The sequence below is a fragment of the Papio anubis genome, chromosome 4 (genome assembly GCF_008728515.1).
Source record: "Papio anubis isolate 15944 chromosome 4, Panubis1.0, whole genome shotgun sequence".
Classification (NCBI taxonomy): domain Eukaryota; kingdom Metazoa; phylum Chordata; class Mammalia; order Primates; family Cercopithecidae; genus Papio; species Papio anubis.
In genome coordinates, this window is record NC_044979.1 from 27,150,640 (window position 1) to 27,168,572 (window position 17,933).

At 35.4% G+C, this 17,933-nt stretch overlaps 1 protein-coding gene across 6 annotated transcripts in view; it reads right to left on the reverse strand.

Annotated features, from left to right (window-relative positions):
- The window catches only part of MKLN1 (muskelin 1), a 161,694-nt gene that overhangs the window by 74,303 nt on the left and 69,458 nt on the right, over positions 1–17,933 (reverse strand). For all 6 annotated transcript variants that reach the window (XM_021935346.1, XM_021935344.1, XM_021935348.1 and 3 more), the window contains exons 7-8: positions 7,586–7,663; positions 4,284–4,349 (exon numbers count right to left, since the gene is read on the reverse strand). In XM_021935346.1, coding sequence (XP_021791038.1) covers positions 4,284–4,349; positions 7,586–7,663 — 144 coding nt within the window. The remainder of the gene's footprint in view (positions 1–4,283; positions 4,350–7,585; positions 7,664–17,933) is intronic.

A 17,933-nucleotide genomic window follows, 5' to 3' on the forward strand; every position in this document is an offset into this window, starting at 1 on the left:
GGTGTGAAAGTTGTTAGACTTCTGAATAGTGTTTTCTGGTTTCTTTTGTTTTCTCCTGATCAGATTCCTGGATTACCCACACTCACAACCAGAGACCTGTTTAATTTAACCTGAACCGTAATTTCAGTCTTGTGAAAGTTCAGAGCTTTTCCTATTGAGTCCCAGGGCATCTTTCCTCATATTTCTCTCTGCTTCCAGACACTGGAATCCACAGAAGTTGCCTCACTACTGCCCTACCTCAGTTTGAACCCTAAACCTAACTGTCTCACCAGTTTCTACCACAAAATAAATAAATAAAAATCAACTCCAAAATCAATTTTACTAGAGAAAACTTCTAAGAATTTGGTGAGTAAAGAAACAGTCATGTCATGAAATGTGGCATTCTGCCATCCATCTGGCTCTACTACCACTTATCTCAAGCTTGTCCAACCTGCGGCCCATGGACTGCACGAGGCCCAGAATGGCTTTCAATGTGGCCCAACACAAATTTGTAAACTTTCTTAAAACATTGTGAGACTTTTGTTGTGATTTTTTTTTTTTAAGCTCATAAGCTATCATTAGTGTATTTTATGTGTGGTCCAAGACAATTCTTCTTCCCATGTGGCCCAGGGAAGCCAAAAGATTGAACACCCCCGATTTATCTCCAACTTTTTTTTTTGAGACAAAGTCTTGCTCTTGTCCCCCAGGCTGGAGTGTGATGGCGCGATTTTGGCTCACTGCAACCTCCGCCTCCTGGGTTCAAGCAATTCTCCTGCCTCGGCCCCTGAGTAGCTGGGATTACAGGCACCTGCCACCATGCCCGGCTAATTTTTGTATTTTTAGTAGAGATGGGGTTTTACCATGTTGGCCAGGCTGGTTTAGAACTCCTGACCTCAGGTGATCCACCCGCCTCAGCCTCCCAAAATGCTGGGATTACAGGCATGAGCCACCGCACCCAGCCATCTCTTTCTATTTCTTCTTCCCTTTCTCTGATCCTAATGAGACAATTTTTCTCAGTGTTGCAAAAATAGTTCCTTCCACAATCAGGTCTCAGTATTTTACTTTGTACTCCAAAGCACCTTCACCAATACGTACAGTTCTCTTCCTAAAACGAATGCTATTGAGTAAAATTTTCTCCAACTTATAATTTAAAGTAGAAAATTTTAAAAATACATTTTAAATAAAAAAATTTTAAACCACTGGTAATTGTACCACCAGACATAACTAAGGTCAATATTTTGGTATGTGTCCTTCTAGTCTTCCCCTCTATAGTAAATGATAAGTTTAAAAGGAATCATCACTTCTATCTCTATTTCTATACCAAGATATCAAAATACCGACAAAAGGTTTCAGATAGCTCTTCTTGGAAACATATTTTTTGAATGTAAAAAACGAAAACAAGAAAACAAAAGAGGAATTCCACCTCCAAATGTTTTATATGCCATCTCTATTACTGATAACAAGGATCACCTGAATCTGATGAAATCCTTTTGACCTCAATGTCCACGTATAGTTAGTACTGTTTCCACACTATACGTGGCAATGGTAACATACTGAAAAGCATGAGAACTTGAGCAACGGACAATGTATATTAAATGACCACCCATGATTCCTTTTTAAGGCTGAAAAATCTAGTTTTGTCATCCACCATGGGCCTAAATAAAGTTTGACCCAGAATTCATAACGATTAAAAGAAAAAAAGAAAACACTCTAAATGGGTGCAAAATGGCTCTAACTAAAAAATCTTCTACTAACAGGGTAATTCCCTAGATTTCCTGTGGTAGAAATATTTGCGTAAAAGTGTATTTCCAAAGTACTTCTGTAGCTTTCTATAAACTGCTGTCAATATTGAAGTGTGGATATAGGCCGATTTTTCTTTGTACACCTTCGCTAACCTATAAAAACTCCTTAGAAGCTATCAAAAAGAGATTACTCCTTTAAAGGTCCATCTGGAGGAAACTTCTGTGACTATAATAGTCATTCTCACTACTCTTTCTTATAATTTCTAAAGTAAATCTAGTAGTTACTCAAATAACATTTTTTCTTTTTTTTTTTTTTGACGGGGTCTTGCTTTGTTGCCCAGGCAGGTGTGCAGTGGTGTGATGATGGCTCACTGTAGCCTCCAATCCTGGGCTCAAGCAATCCTTCTGAGTCAGCCTCTCGAGTAGCTGAGACTACAGGCATACACCACCACACTCAGCTGATTTTTTTTATTTCTTATACAGAGGGGAGTCTCACTATGCTGCCCAGGCTGGTCTTGAACTTTTGGGATTAAGCGATCCTCCTGCTTTGGCTTCCCAAAGTGTTGCAACTACAGGCATGAGACACTCACTGTGCCCAGCTGAAATATTTTTTTTAAAGGGAGTAGGGGTAAGGACCCTGACCATCAAGAGTTTGCTAATGCATAAAACAAAAATATTATAGAAAAATATCTAGGCCTTCACGCCACTGCACTCCAGCCTGGGAGACAGAGCAAGACCCCATCTCAAAAAACAAAAAAACAAAAAAACAAAAAAAAAAGAAAGAAAGAAAAATATCTAGGCCTTTATCACTTTACTGTAAGTATTTCAAAGATCTCCGACCTGAAAAGTTAGATTTTAATTCTCAATGACTTGCTCACACTAAGTTCTGTCATGACATTTGCCTATTCTTTGAATAATTTTCTGTTTTCACATTTCATGGATTATAAAAAGAGAATTTTTTTGTCTTTTCTTACACATGTACTTTACCTATCAATAATTAACGCAGTAAGCACTACGAAAATTCCTTCTGCTCCCCCAGATAAGGTGAGCTTTAATTGTTAAAGTAAACCATATTACTTTTATATTTAAGGAAAGTGCATTTTGCTTTAAAAGGTAAAAGCTCTTCTCAAATAAACATAAATTTAGTATATTATTATAGCATACTATAACCAAATTTGTTCGAAAGGGTGGGCTGGGCATGGTAGCTCATACCTGTAATACAAGCACTTTGGGTGGTCCCAGCAGGCAGACTGCTTGAGCCCAGGAGTTCAAGACCAGCCTGGGCAACATGGCAAAACCTCATCTCTATTTTAAAAAAAGGTTGGGGGGGGGGGGCGTGTTTAATAATATTTTCCTTATAGTACTGCTGGAGAAAAAAGAAAAGCATTATAAATTCTACTCTATGTTCAACAAAAGGGGAAGCTACTGCAGACAATCTAAAAATAAATTATCATGTCTGTATTCATAAATTATTTAATTATTCTGGATAAAAAAACAATTTGTATATAAATCTGGCTCTTTAGTAAATAAGCATACGAATATTTATTATACTCTCAGGCAGAAAAAAAAGATGCCTAAGACTCTATAGCTAATTCAAGCCTATTTCTGTAGGGCAGAAAGGCATTCGGAAAGAGGGACCAAGATTAAGAAAGTCAATTCCTATATGCCTTAAAATGAACCTTTTCCAAAGAGACCCTAATAACAGTCTCAAACCAGTTCAGAGGTGATCATAGAAATTTAGCTTTTAATTTTAAAAGAAAAGTTATAATTTCTCTTCTTACAAAAATTATGAAAATAAATTCATGTCAAGAAGACTTAGTATCTACATTGTAACCATTTTTATTCTTAATTATTTTATGAGTCTCCAGAGCAATTATTTTATTCCCGAAGCAATATGAGTTGGCATAATACACAGTAGAACTGAGCATTCATTACTCTTGGAAAGAGTGGTATTCTATGCAGTAAAGGTTTCTAAAATCCAATAATAACTATGCTAGATTATTGGTATTATTTGCTTTTTAAGCGGCTAATCTGAGACCTATTATAATGTTGGCATTAACCTCTAAATATTATGGTAATTAAGTTTTCCTAGGTTTTAGAAACTTAAGAAACATGTTTGCTACCAAGCTTCAGAACAAAATTTAAAAGGCAGGAAAAGAATACAAAAACAAAAAACAACTAAAACAACAAAATTATTTACAGGCTTATGAAAAGTTATTAGCAATTAAAGGACTTACCAACACTTGGCTGCCTAATTTGATATCTGCTTCCTCTGAAAATGTATCTTAGTTCTCTTTATTCCAGTAATTCTCATATTACTCTACTACAATATAAGCGCAACAAAAATCCAGAAGTACACCAGTTTTCCATGAAAACACAACACATATAAACTAGACACATACACACATAAAAGCCCACGTTACACTTTTTTTAGGCAATCTAATTTCATTTGTGTAAGAGCTCCCCACCCCCACCCCTGACCCTTCCTTACCTGTCACTGCCTGGTTTAGATGATGCCTGTAGCCAATGAAGATTTTGTTTTCCATTGCAACTGCTACTCACCTGTTTGAACATCAATAACCATCTGATGGCCTCCTCTCATTCCTGGTCGGTTATCTTCCCCATCACCTTTAGTAGAAATAACAGTTTCTTTTAAAGGAATAACAAACAACAGCATACCCAGAGTAAATTTATTCATAAGTCTGTAATCAGTAGTAAAAATAACCCACACTTATTTTTTCAAAATATTAAGAATAAGTAAAAGGACTCATAAAAGTAACAGTATGACTCAAATCTGTATTTATAATAATCTTGTTCTTTTTTCCAAATGCTTTCAGGACATGAATGAACTTGGAAGTTATTTTTGATTTACTTATGATCAATGCCACAAACCAGCAGACACAAAACATTATACAAAAACATAAAACAAAAATCTCTAAGCCACTTGGGTGCCGAAGTGAAGGTCAAAAACATTACAAAATTAGATCTCCTGTATATATTCTAGGCATAGTTCATTAGTATAATGAGCAGTTTTAAAGTTGAGTTATTAAACTATTTACAAAAACAAAGATGTTATCAAGTTTTATATTATGATATTAATTTTGTATAATGTGTACAATTATTTTGTATAATTTTTGTACAATTTTGTACTTTGTATAATTATTTTATATAACTTTGTATAACGTATTAATTTTGTGCCAATATTTCAACAATCAGTTCCCACCTAATTTACCAACTACTTCATGTAAGTACTGACTGAAGAAATCTAAGAAATCTAAGATTTACTTCACTTTGATTCTTATTTCCATCAGAGTTTAATAGGCAGGTTTAAATACAATCAGTAAAACTTTATTTAAACTTCCAAAAGAGAACACTATTATTCAACTTGTATCTAATCTTACTTTACACCAAATCTTACATAAATAAAGTTATGGCCGGGCGTGGTGGCTCATACCTGTAATCCCAGCACTTTGGGAGGCCAAGGTGGGTGGATCACCTGAGGTCAGGAGTTCAGGACCAGCCTGGCCAACATGGTAAAACCCTGTCTCTACTAAAATACAAAAAATTAGGCATGGTGGCATGCACTTGTAATCCCAGCTGCTCAGAAGGCTGAGGCAGGAGAATCACTTGAACCCGGGAGGCGGAGGTTGCAATGAGCCGAGGTTGCACCACTGCACTCCAGCTGGGCAACGAGAGCGAGACTCTATCTCAAAAAAAAAAAAAAAGTTATAACTTCATTTTGGTAGTTCAAAAGGTTATAAGATCCTAATGTCTTACCTGATATAAACTAGAAAGCCTAAGGCTTTCTTCATAACTCTCCTATTAGTTGAAATATATTACTTTGGCTAATAAGTTTCCCTGTATTGGCTTTCTCCTAATGTAAAATGGAGAACATCCAATTTTATACTAATTTCACAAGGGTCCTATGAAAATGACTGAAATGTCAGTTCTTATATACAGAAAATAAGACACAAAACTGAAGCTTTTCATTACTACTGTATTCAGCGGCTAATCGTCCAGAAGTTCCCTTCAAATCCTTTCTCCTAATAGTTAAGCCTTTAGACTGTGCAATTTATTATCATTGAAGTTTTGCCCTTTCTTCTTTTCTTCCCCCATTAGTCAGTATCACCATTTTTAAGAATAGATTTAAGAAAGCATATTCATCCCTGAGAGGTCTGAGGAAAAAAAGAAAGCACTAAAATGAATCCATTTTCAGTATGTATTTTATATGTTGAATCCATTAGTTTGCAAATACACAATTACAGTCTGTTTGCTAATAATATGTGTCTTTAAAGAAAATTACCTCATACGTGACTGATAAAATAGGAGAATGATGCTCATCTAACATCAATTATGGAGGTTCTTGAGCAATTTTCCCCTGCATATTAATGTGCAACACTATCAGGAGAAAGCTTTCTCACAACTAAAGAGAAGTCCTTAGCAATACATGAAGACCACAATGAAAAAAGCTCAGTATCCACAGAACTGTCTTCCTTTAATGCAAACAGTTGCATTAAGAAATTGCTACACTTTCCACTATGTTAACTATCTGGCAAAGCAGTGAGTACAGATGAAGAAGTGACAAAAACTTCCCCCTTATACGAAAATAAGGGATTCATGAAGAAGACTATACTCTGGATCTGATTTCAAGTTTTGATGAAAACAGTCTTTATTAGAAGCAAATGCCCTCCAGGATCCACATTTCAAAGATGAAGGCATGCGCCCAGGGCTTAAGTCTAAACACACTATGATGTTCAATATAAGTACCTTTGAAGATTTAAATGCACTGATATTAATTTTTATTATAATTATTACACTAGTTTTTATTAGTAGCTGGTTATAAAGTTCCACAGATTTGGAATGGTCTTCTGCCTTTCTATTTTTCTTATATGCCCTGCTAGGTTTAGCAAGCAATTTTGCAGAAGTTAAGCTTTTCAAGAACATGCGTATGGCAATACAACACAGCCTATAATTTTATACCATGCATCTATCAAAGCAGTTTATAATGATATTCTGTGTAAAAGCTGCCCAACCTTCTGTTATGGCAGTAAAACAAAAAGGTTTAAAAAGAAAATTTTAATATAACAACGAATTCTACTACCTGGTTAAGGAACCTATGTCTTGTTTTAAACATCTGCTTTTTATTTATTTTGTTATGGTGGTTGTTTTGTTTTTTGAGACACAGTCTCACTCTGCTGCCCAGGTTGAAGTGCAGTGGTATGAACATGGTTGACTGCAGCCTCGACCTCCCAGGCTCAAGCCACCCTTCTACCTCAGTACCCTAAGCAGCTGGGACAACAGGTGCCTGCCAACGTATCTGGCTTTTTTTTTTTTTTTAAGATGGAGTCTCTATCTGTCTCCCAGTCTGGAGTGCAATAGTGTAATCTCAGCTCACTGCAACCTCTGCCTCACAGGTTCAAGTGGTTCTCCTACCTCAGCCTCCCAAGTAGCTGGGATTACAGGTGCACACCATCACACCCAGCTAATTAATTTTTGTATTTTTAGTGGAGACAGGGTTTTGCCATGTTGGGCAGGCTGGTCTTGAACTACTAACCTCAGGTGACCTGCCCACCTTGGCCTCCCACAGTCTTGGGATTATAGGTGTGAGCCACCACACTCGGCTGTATAGTTAATTTTTTGTAGAGACAGGGTCTCACCATGTTGCCCAGGCCAATCTTGAACCCCTGAGCTCAAGCAATCCTCCTGCGTCGGCCTCCAAAAGTACTGGGATTACAGACATGAGCCACTGCACCTGGCCAACATCTTTTCTATTAACATAGTACTATGACACTTGAACTACCTTGGGAAAACTGAAGACTGAGACATTGAAGAAACAGAACTACAATCTAGAAGGTATGGCTTACCTTTGGTACTTTTGGGAATGATTTGACTCCATCGTGGTTTATATTCCTGTTGACTGATATACTGATTGAACAAGCCATCTGCAAATATTGAAGAATGAGAAAGAATTATACCTTAACTACTTACATTATTTATTATAGAAAAAAATTAAAATTTAAAAGACGACATTAAGAGAAATTACTAATATGTCACTAATAAAAAAACACATTTTCATAAAATATGCATCACTTCAGTTTCACTTCATGCTACCCCAACTATAAATAGTAAAATATTAATTGGCACAACCATGCAAACAAATTGCTTTAGGGGAAGCTCATATTAAACGTACTATGTTTCTCACCATTACTGCACCTATTAGATACAAAGTCATTGCTGCATTCAATGGACAAGTATGTGACATTACCAAAGGGTTAGAGACCTTGAAAGAAGGAAAAGGGAGTCAACTGGGAGGGGGAAAAAGTCATAAGACAATTTAAGGCTGCAAAATAGAAGCAGGAGAAAATAAAAATAAATAATCTGTATAAATGTGCTACTTCATTGAAAAAATATCTTATATATCTTTAAAAAATCATTTCTATCATTATTATAAATATAATTGGGAAAAGGAAAGGATAATTTAAGATTAGGAGAATTATATTTTAATTTCTTTTTGTGACCTCCCACCACTTGTCTTTATTTCAACCATGAAATTCTTAATCTTTACATCCTATAATGACATGGAGTCAGTGCATCCCAATCTCTTTCCCCCAACAGTGCTTTGCGCCAGTACTTTTTGCCACCCATATCCAAGAGAACTAGAGAAGAAAATAGAGCTCTAACAATTTTGGTCTAGGTCCTTGATACATTTACAGGAAAAGGGAACACTAACTTTAACATGTGAATTCCATTATTACACAGTTTTGAGTACAAAACTACATAAAGATAAAAGTACTAACAGCAGTAATAAAACTATACTTATGGAACACTTACCAAATGTTAGAATTTATGCTGTCTCATCTCATTTAATTCTAAAAACAATCCTATGAAATACACATTATCATCTCCATTTTATAAACCCGGAAATGTGTATTTAAAAAAAGTAAGAAACTTAACCAAAACCACACAGCTCTTACTTAAATGGTGGAGTTGGTACTGAAGTTCTACCACGCTTTCCTTACTCCTGATTCTGCTGTATCAATAAACTCATTATCTACTTATTAAGTTGTTACACTAGTTACTGTAATGGTATGGAGACTGAACTCCCTACATACATCCCCACATACATACATAAATAATTATGAAGCCCTATTCCCGTGGCCCTCAACAAAGATTAGTTTAAGAATGGTATGGAACCCAATTTTGGCTAATGAAACATGAAGAATCTTCTGGGAGACTTCTAGGCAATTTTTCCTTACTTCTAAAGAGACATACAGAAAAGAAAAATCTACTTTTATACTTCTGGAATATCTGCATGTAATGTATACAAATAGTAAAGCCAATTTATCGAAGTACAAGAATGTAGTCAATTCTATAATGATGACACAGCAGAGAGAAAGAAAGAAATGATCACTGAGTCAACCAACCATGAAATCCACCTTACCTCTGGACTTCTTGCTATGTGCTACAATAACATTTCCTTAGTTTTTAGGCTACAAATCCTAGCTTTTACATGTGCCCAAATAGCGTAAGTTATAAAGTGACTTTTACTATAAACTCTGTCATGTGGCTCAATTTAAAAGTAAAACTGTTTTCTGTGATTTATATATTCACCAGAGACTAAGCAATTTAGAGCATTCCCCCTAATCTTTCTTTCCTGGGTAATTATGAAGCTCAGTTGTAACCAACCCTTTCAGCTGGCTTTAACTGGAAACTTCCATCCTACAGGCACAAATTTCCTTTCTTCTTTCCCTTTGAGACTTTTCAAAATTCTTGCAAAAAGTCAATAAATACTGTAAACACTAAAGCAGGGTAAAGGTTAAAAAAAATGCATTGCATTTAGTACCTTGTTTTAATGTAAAAGAACTTCCTACAACTTTCACAATCTAAAAACAAAAAATTGACACTGTTACATCCCAAATAATCTCCATGCTCCCTATTATTTCTAATTCTTGGAAACTCTTGCCAATAAGGCCTTTTGCCTTGGTAGGCTTGCTTTAGATATATAATTCAGCAAAAAAACTCAGCCTCTCTATTGAAACAATAATGACATTCTCATCTATAAAAATATGACATCCATTACAATGTTTGAAAATCTCAGAAACAAATTAGTAAATAAGAAATTTAAAGATGCCTGTGAACCATGTGAGTTCAAAAAATTATTTCTGTTTAAAGAAGAAGTCAGGCAGTTGCTAATATTTCTGTAAGTCTATTTTTGACAAAAATCTAAAGCAAGAGATCAGAACAGTCAGATAAAATTAAAACTATACAAAAGAAATTTAAATATCACTAGGAGAAAGCACACTATGAACTAGTTGTTAATAATTTTTAAACTATTTAACTAGAGTCTCAGGTCCAATATCACTTCATTTTTTTCCCCTATAATTATGACTATACTAAATATATTTCATAGAGTCCTCATTGAGCACAAGCAGTTCTTTTCTCCAATAATAGTGGATACTCTCTTTAAAAAGCACATGATGGCCCAGCCTAGTGGCTGAGACCTGTAATTCCAGTGTTTTGGGAGGCTAAGGCAGGAGGATCATTCAAGGCCAGGAGTTCAAAACTAGTCTGAGCAACACAGAAATCCTGCCTACACACACACAACATGATTTAAAAATGAGACTTAGGAAGATTTACCAAAAGGGAAAAAAATTTCAAATCTCTTGCCCAGAATTAAAAAGAAAACAAAACCCAAAAAATCCACATAGATTATAGTACTGCTGCCTAGTTATATGTATTCATATTTGATAAATTCAAACTTTTATCAAATTTGATTTTTCACCAAAATAGAGATTATATACAAAAGAAATAATTTAAAATGCATGTATAGGTAAATAACTTATAGAGCATAAAATCTTTTTTGACCATTCAAGAATGATTAGATCAAAAAGAATTTTTAAGAAACGAATTTCATCAGTTTGTCCAAATTCTTAAAAAAAGGCCAATATTATACCAGTAATAATATAATAATCAATATTAGGACATTGAACCAGTAAATATTTACTAAGATAGTAAAGCTTAGAGATAAAGAGTATGGATCTTGGCACCAGACTACCTGAATTCAAATCTTAGCTCTGTCACTTACTAGATATACCATCTTAAGCAAATTAATCATTCTCATATATTAAACGGAAATAACAACAATATTTACCCTAGAAGGTAAGTATGAAAAATAAATTCATGTAAAAGGTCTAGGAGAATAGATGGCACATTGTCAAGCTCTCAGATATGTTACTTACGATGATGATGATAATGATACAGTGTTTGGAAATATACTTGACAGAAAATTAACAATCTTTTATGAACAAAATGAGAAATATAGCATCAAGACAAATACGAGTTAAGAGGAGGAAGGAGTGACTCAGTGATAATATAACGAAAGAAGATACCTTGAAAGAATTGGCTTTGAAGAATGCACTGGAACTGAACTATATGAAAAGGAAAGTAATCGGAAAGAAAATACAGCATACGCAAAGGCACAAAGGCATAAATGAGCAAAAATTATGAAAAAAAAAAACATGTTTCAGAAAAAGAGTGTGGCAGTTGGGAAAGGGTTAAAAAAGAGTGAGATTTTGCATTATGAGCACTACTAAGAAACAAAATCTTAAAGAGAAAAAAGGAAAAATCTTGCTATCCTGGAACACAACCCTACCTCCTAACTCAAAAGAAGCTTCTAAAAATAGGAAAAATTCACATTCAAAGATTAATAGTGTTAAAAAAGAATCAACCCAAGAATTATACAATATAAAAAGGAAAAGAAATGAATTTTTTAAAGTAGCAATGAATCTGATTCAACAGAAAAATATAGCCATGCAATAGATGAAAGTAGCCAAATACCTTTCCACAAATAAAAAAAGCAACTCTCTCTATGAAACATGAGTACAGATTAGAGATATAAGCAGTTGGAAAGTAGACATCTAAATAGTTGGAAAAGAAACGGTAAGACAACAAAAGGAAACAAAAATTGAATTGTCAGAGACAAGAGAAAAGAGGAATGAACAAATTGAAAATATCACAGAACTGAAGGTCAAAGTGTAAGAAAGAGACACTAAAAATAACATAGTAGTGGAAATGGGATAAAGGGTTTAGAGAAGCTTAAAATATTAAACAGAAACGTGCAGTTAAAAAAGATAAAGGAGAAAATAAAAGAAATGATAGACTAAGGCAACATATATTTAATTGAAAGAAAACAAAAACAGACAATAGTTAACAGGGCTGCCACACTGGAGTTTCGGACAGCCTTGTTAATGTAATTACAAAATAATCTAAAACAAATATAAAATATTTAAACAGAGGGAAAAAGATTACATTAAAAAATGGCAGTTGAAAATGACAGCACACCTCTCAAAAGAAACAATGGAAGCTGATTAATAACAGTCAAATGATATTCAAAATGTATTTCAAGAAAATCAGTGTCAATCTGGAATTCTACATCTAGCAAAAACACCCTCCTAGAAAGCAGACAAAATTTTCAGGTCAGCAATTCTGAGAGAGTTGAATTGCATTATAGAAGAAATTCTAAAGGATGGGCTTACGGCACAGGGAACGAACATAATCTTAGATATAAGATTAAAGACACAAACAATAATGAAGAGAAAAAAACAGTAAATATTTGGGTAAAATTAATGAACAATTGCTATATAAGACTAATATTTTATAGGGTCTTCGAACATGGTATCAAAATAAATGACAACAATAGAGCAATTGACAACAATAGAATAATGAATTAGAAGGTGAGAATATGAAGCTGAAAGTCTACTAAATCCTCACATGGGAAGAGGGAAAAGGCACTGATCGGCCGGGCGCGGTGGCTCACGCCTGTAATCCCAGCACTTTGGGAGGCGGAGGAGGGCGGATCACGAGGTCAGGAGATCAAGACCATCCTGACTAACATGGTGAACTCCTGTCTCTACTAAAAATACAAAAAATTAGCCAGGCGTGGTTGCGGGTGCCTGTAGTCCCAGCTACTCGGGAGGCTGAGGCAGGAGAATGGTGTGAACCCTGGAGGCGGAGCTCGCAGTGAGCCAAGATCGCGCCACTGCACTCCAGCCTGAGGGACAGAGCAAGACTCTGTCTCAAAAAAAAAAGACACTGATCAATTTTGTTAAGGCAATCATGCATACTTGTTGTAATTTCTAAACTAATCATAAGTCAAATGATTTATTAATAAAATAAAATTTTATTTAAATAAGTTTGTTTTATTTAAATAAAATTTATAAGAGATATTTCTCTTTAGAGGGATAAAGGTTGAAAATAAAAGATGGAAAAGATATGCCATATGGGCCGGGCGCGGTGGATCAAGCCTATAATCCCAGCACTTTGGGAGGCCAAGGTGGGTGGATCACGAGGTCAGGAGATCGAGACCATCCTGGCTAACACGGTGAAACCCCATCTCTACTAAAAAATACAAAAAAAAACTAGCCAGGCGAGGTGGTGGGCGCCTGTAGTCCCAGCTACTCGGGAGGCTGAGGCAGGAGAATGGCGTAAACCCGGTAGGCGGAGCTTGCAGTAAGCTGAGATCCGGCCACTGCACTCCAGCCTGGGAGACAGAGAGAGACTCCGTCTCAAAAAACAAACAAAAAAAGATATGCCATACGAATAAGAAATGAAAACAGATCTTAATACAATTTACACCTGAAAGCAAAAATATTTGTAGAGATAAAAAGGCACTTCATAATAAAAGATTTAATTCAAAATAATTTAAAATTTGTTTTCAACTAAAAACATGGCATCAAAATGTAAAGTTAAATTAGACCAACTATAGGAAACATACGATTCCATGATCATAGTGGAAAGTGTTAAAATCTTTCTCAGTAATGAGAATCAGAAAATTCTTATTGATAAAGAAGATTTGTGCAATATGATTAGCAACTCTGACCAACTGAACAGATATACAACACTGCTCCAACAACTACAGAATTCACATTCTGTTCAAATATATACGATATGTTTATAAAAATTGAATAAGCTGGGCTACACAGCAAGTCTCATTAAATTTCAAAGGAGTGGAAACACACAGGATATGCACTCTGGCCCCTATGCAATTATGCCAGAAATCACTAACAAAGAAAACAACTAGTAAACCTCCACAAATTTGTAAATTAAAAACCACGGTTCTTCCAAAGAGCCATTTCATTTCATAATGAAAATACTAAACTGAACAAAAGTAAAAATACTTCATAGCACAACTAAAGAACAAGAAGAGGAAATTTTATTTATTTATTTATTTATTTATTTATTTATTTGAGACGGAGTCTCGCTCTGTCGCCCAGGCTGGAGTGCAGTGGCCGGATCTCAGCTCACTGCAAGCTCCGCTTCCTGGGTTTACGCCATTCTCCTGCCTCAGCCTCCCGAGTAGCTGGGACTACAGGCGCCCACCACCACGCCTGTCTAGTTTTTTTTTGTATTTTTCAGTAGAGACGGGGTTTCACCGTGTTAGCCAGGATGGTCTCGATCTCCTGAGCTCGTGATCCGCCCATCTCGGCCTCCCAAAGTGCTGGGATTACAGGCTTGAGCCACCGCACCTGGCCGAGGAAATTTTATATATTTAAATGTATATGGGAAATTTTCAAAGTCCGAAAACTAATAAGACCCTGCCAAAATAACACAAAAACCTCCACACAAAGGTAACTTCAGGTCCAGTTGCCTTCACTAGTAAATTCTACCAAGCTACTACTCATTCTACACAAACACTTTTAGATTCCTGCCTCATTCTAAAAGGCTAGAACTACCCAAACACACCAAAAGATACCAAAACACGACATGCACATTATAAGAAAACTGCAGACCAATATCTTACATACACAAATATATGCAAAAATACTTCATAAAAATGTGGCAGAGCAAATACAATACCTGAAAAGAGTAAGACACCATTTTCAAGTAGGGTTTGTAACAGGAATACAAAATTGCATTAAAAACAGAAAATCAATGAAGATAATTCAATATACATATGCCTTTATAATGCTTTGCTTTACCACGCTTCACAGGTACTGTGTTTTTTATAAATTGAAGGAAGTCTATGGATGCCATTTTTCCAATAGAATTTCTTCACTTTGCGTGTCTCTCACATTTCAGTAATTCTCGCAACGTTTCAACGTTTTTCATTATTGTAATATCTGTTACAGTCACCTATGATAAGTGATCTTTGATGTTAATAATGTAATTGTTTTGAGGCACCATGAACTACACCCTTATAAGACAAGGAACTTAATAAATGTGTGTATTCTGACTACTCCATAAACCAGCAGTTCCCCCATTTCTCTCCCTCTCTTTGAGCCTCCCTATTCCCTGAGATGCAACAATACTGAAATTAGGCCACTTAATATCTTTACTGGCCTTTAAGTGTTCAACACATACCTCTCACTTTAAATAAAAAACTAGAAATAATTAAACTTAGGGAGGAAGGCATGTCAAAGGCCAAGATAGGCTGAAAGTTGACCTCTTGCACTAAAGTTGACCAAGTTGTAAATGAGAAGGAAAAGTTCTTGAAGGAAATTACAAGTGAACCCACGACTGATATGAAAGCAAAACAGACTCCATATTTCTCCATATTAATATGGAGAAAGTTAGAGTGGTCTGGATAAATTAAACCAGTCATAACACTTCCTTAAGCCAAAACCTAATCTAAAGCATGGCCTTAACTCTCTTCAAGTGTATGAAAGCTGAGAGAAGTCAGAAAACTGCAAAAGAAAAGTTGGAAGCTAGCAGAGGTTGGTCCATGAAATTTAAAGAATGAAGCCATCTCCATAACATAAAAGTACAAAGTAAAGCCACAAGTGTTGATGTATTATAGAAGATGCAGCAAGTTATTACTATCTAGAAGATTCAGCTAAGATCACTGATGAAGGTAACTATACTAAACAGATTTTCAATGTAGACAAAACATTCCAATAGACTTCTATTAGAAGAAGGTGCCATCTAGGACTTTCACAGCTAGACAGAAGTCAATGCCTGGCTTCAAAGCTTCAAAGGACAGTGTGACTCTCTTGTAAGGGTTTAATGCAGCTAGTGACTTTAAGTGGAAGTCAATGCTCATTTACTATTCTGAAAAATCCTAGGACCCTTAAGAATTAAGCTGAATCTACTCTGCCTGTGCTCTACAAATGGAATAACAAAGCCTAGATGACAGTACATCTGTGTACAGAATGGTTTACTGAATATTTTATGCCCACTGTTGAGACCTACTGCTCAGAAAAAAAAAAAAAAGATGTATTTCAAAATATTACTGCTCACTAACAATATACGTGTCACCCAAGAGCTCTGATGGAGAAATACAGGGAGATTAATGTTTTTATCCCTGCTAACACATATCCATTTTGCTGCCTATGGATCAAGGAGTCATTTAGACTTTCAAGAAAGTCTTGTTATTTAAGAAACACATTTTGTAAGGCGATAGTTGCCACAGATAGTGATTCCTCTGATGGGTCTGGGCAAAGTAAATTGAAAACCTGGAAAGGATTCACCATTCTAGATGCCATTAAGAACATTCATGATTCATGGGAAGAGATAAAAATATTAACATTAACAAGAGTTTGGAAGAAGTTGATTCCAACCTCATGGATGATGTGGAGAGGGTTAAAGACTTCAGAAGAAGTAGTTAACTGCAGATGTGGTAGAAACACCAAGAGAACTAGAATTAGAAGTAGAACCTGAAGATGTGACTGAACTGCTACAATCTCATGATAAAATCTGAATGGATGAGAAATTGCTTCTTATGAATGAGCAAATAAAGTGGTTTCTTGAGAAGGAAACTACTCCTGATGAAGATGCTGTGAACATTGTTGAAATGACAACAAGGGATTTAGAATATTACATAAACTTAGCTGATAAAGCAGCAGCAGGGTTTGAGAGGATTGACTCTAATTTTGAAAGAAGTTCTCCTGTGGATCAAATGCAATCAGACAGCATTGCATGACACAGAGAAATCTTTTGTGAAAGGAAGAGCTCATTGATGCAGCAAACTTTATTTTTGTCTTATTTTAAGAAACTGCCACAGCCACCCCAACTTTTAGCAATCACCATCCTTATCAGCCAGCAGCCATCAATACTGAGGCAAGACCCTTTACCAGCAAAAAGACTGTAACTCACTGAAGGTTCAGATGATCATTAGCATTTTTTAAGCAATAAAGTATTTTTACGTTAAGGTATGTGCATTTTTTTTTTAAAGAAATAATGCGACTGTACCTTAACAGGCTACAGTAAAGTGGAAATACAACTTTTATATGCATAAAGAAAGGAAATAAAATTTGTGTGACTTGCTTTATTGTGACATTCACTTCATTGCAGTGGTCTGGAACCAAACCTGCAATATCTCCAAGATATGCCTATAATTAACAACTACTGCACAATCCAAAAGACAAGAGTAGAGAGATTTTTTTTAAAGCAGGATAACAGAAAAAAGAAAGAAGCAGGGAAAGACAGAGGGAGAAGGGTAGAGATTTCAGGTTGAAACTTTATGACTACCTTATTAAACTTTATCCTTCCCTTATCTCACAAAAGAAAAATTCTCTTTCTATAGCAAAAAAAGATAAGCTCAGCAAAGGGAGGTTTTCAGTACAATCTCTACATGTTTGAGTAAAACATTCCTGTCCCTAGGTGATTACTTTTGCCTATCATCACCGGATCTTGCATTGGCAAAGAGGTAGTAGCAATTATTGGTTCTGAAATCACCTGTAATAAAATGAAATGTAAATACAGTGATATTTCTAGACAAATAAAAAGCCTATTAGAGAAATACAGCCTTACGCTTTCTTAAAATACAGACAATACTTAAAGATCATACTAAGTAATATACTAAAAATACTAAAAGTAGCTTTTGTATCCTCCATTACAAGAAGCTTGACAGAGATTCTTTTGATTCCCTAGATCTTCCTATTTAGCAGGCAGGAACTTCTTGTCCTTCTCTGCTATGTTTTTAATAGAGCAGAAGCCAAAAAACTCTGCACTGTTTACTTCCTTATTTGTCCAACAAATCATCATCAATGAGGTCAGAAGCAAACTGAACAACCCTGAAAGGAATGTTTATTAACTAACAGTGTTCCAGGCCAGTTTAGAGAGCCCATAGTATTCATAGTACAAAAACTATGATGTGGCTGTTTCAAGAATTGAGCAACTACTAATTTTTCTAAACTTGGTTCCTTTCTGGAGCCAAAGGATAAGTTAAGTCTCTGTAGATACTAAAACTGCACAAGATTTTTATCAGCTAATCTT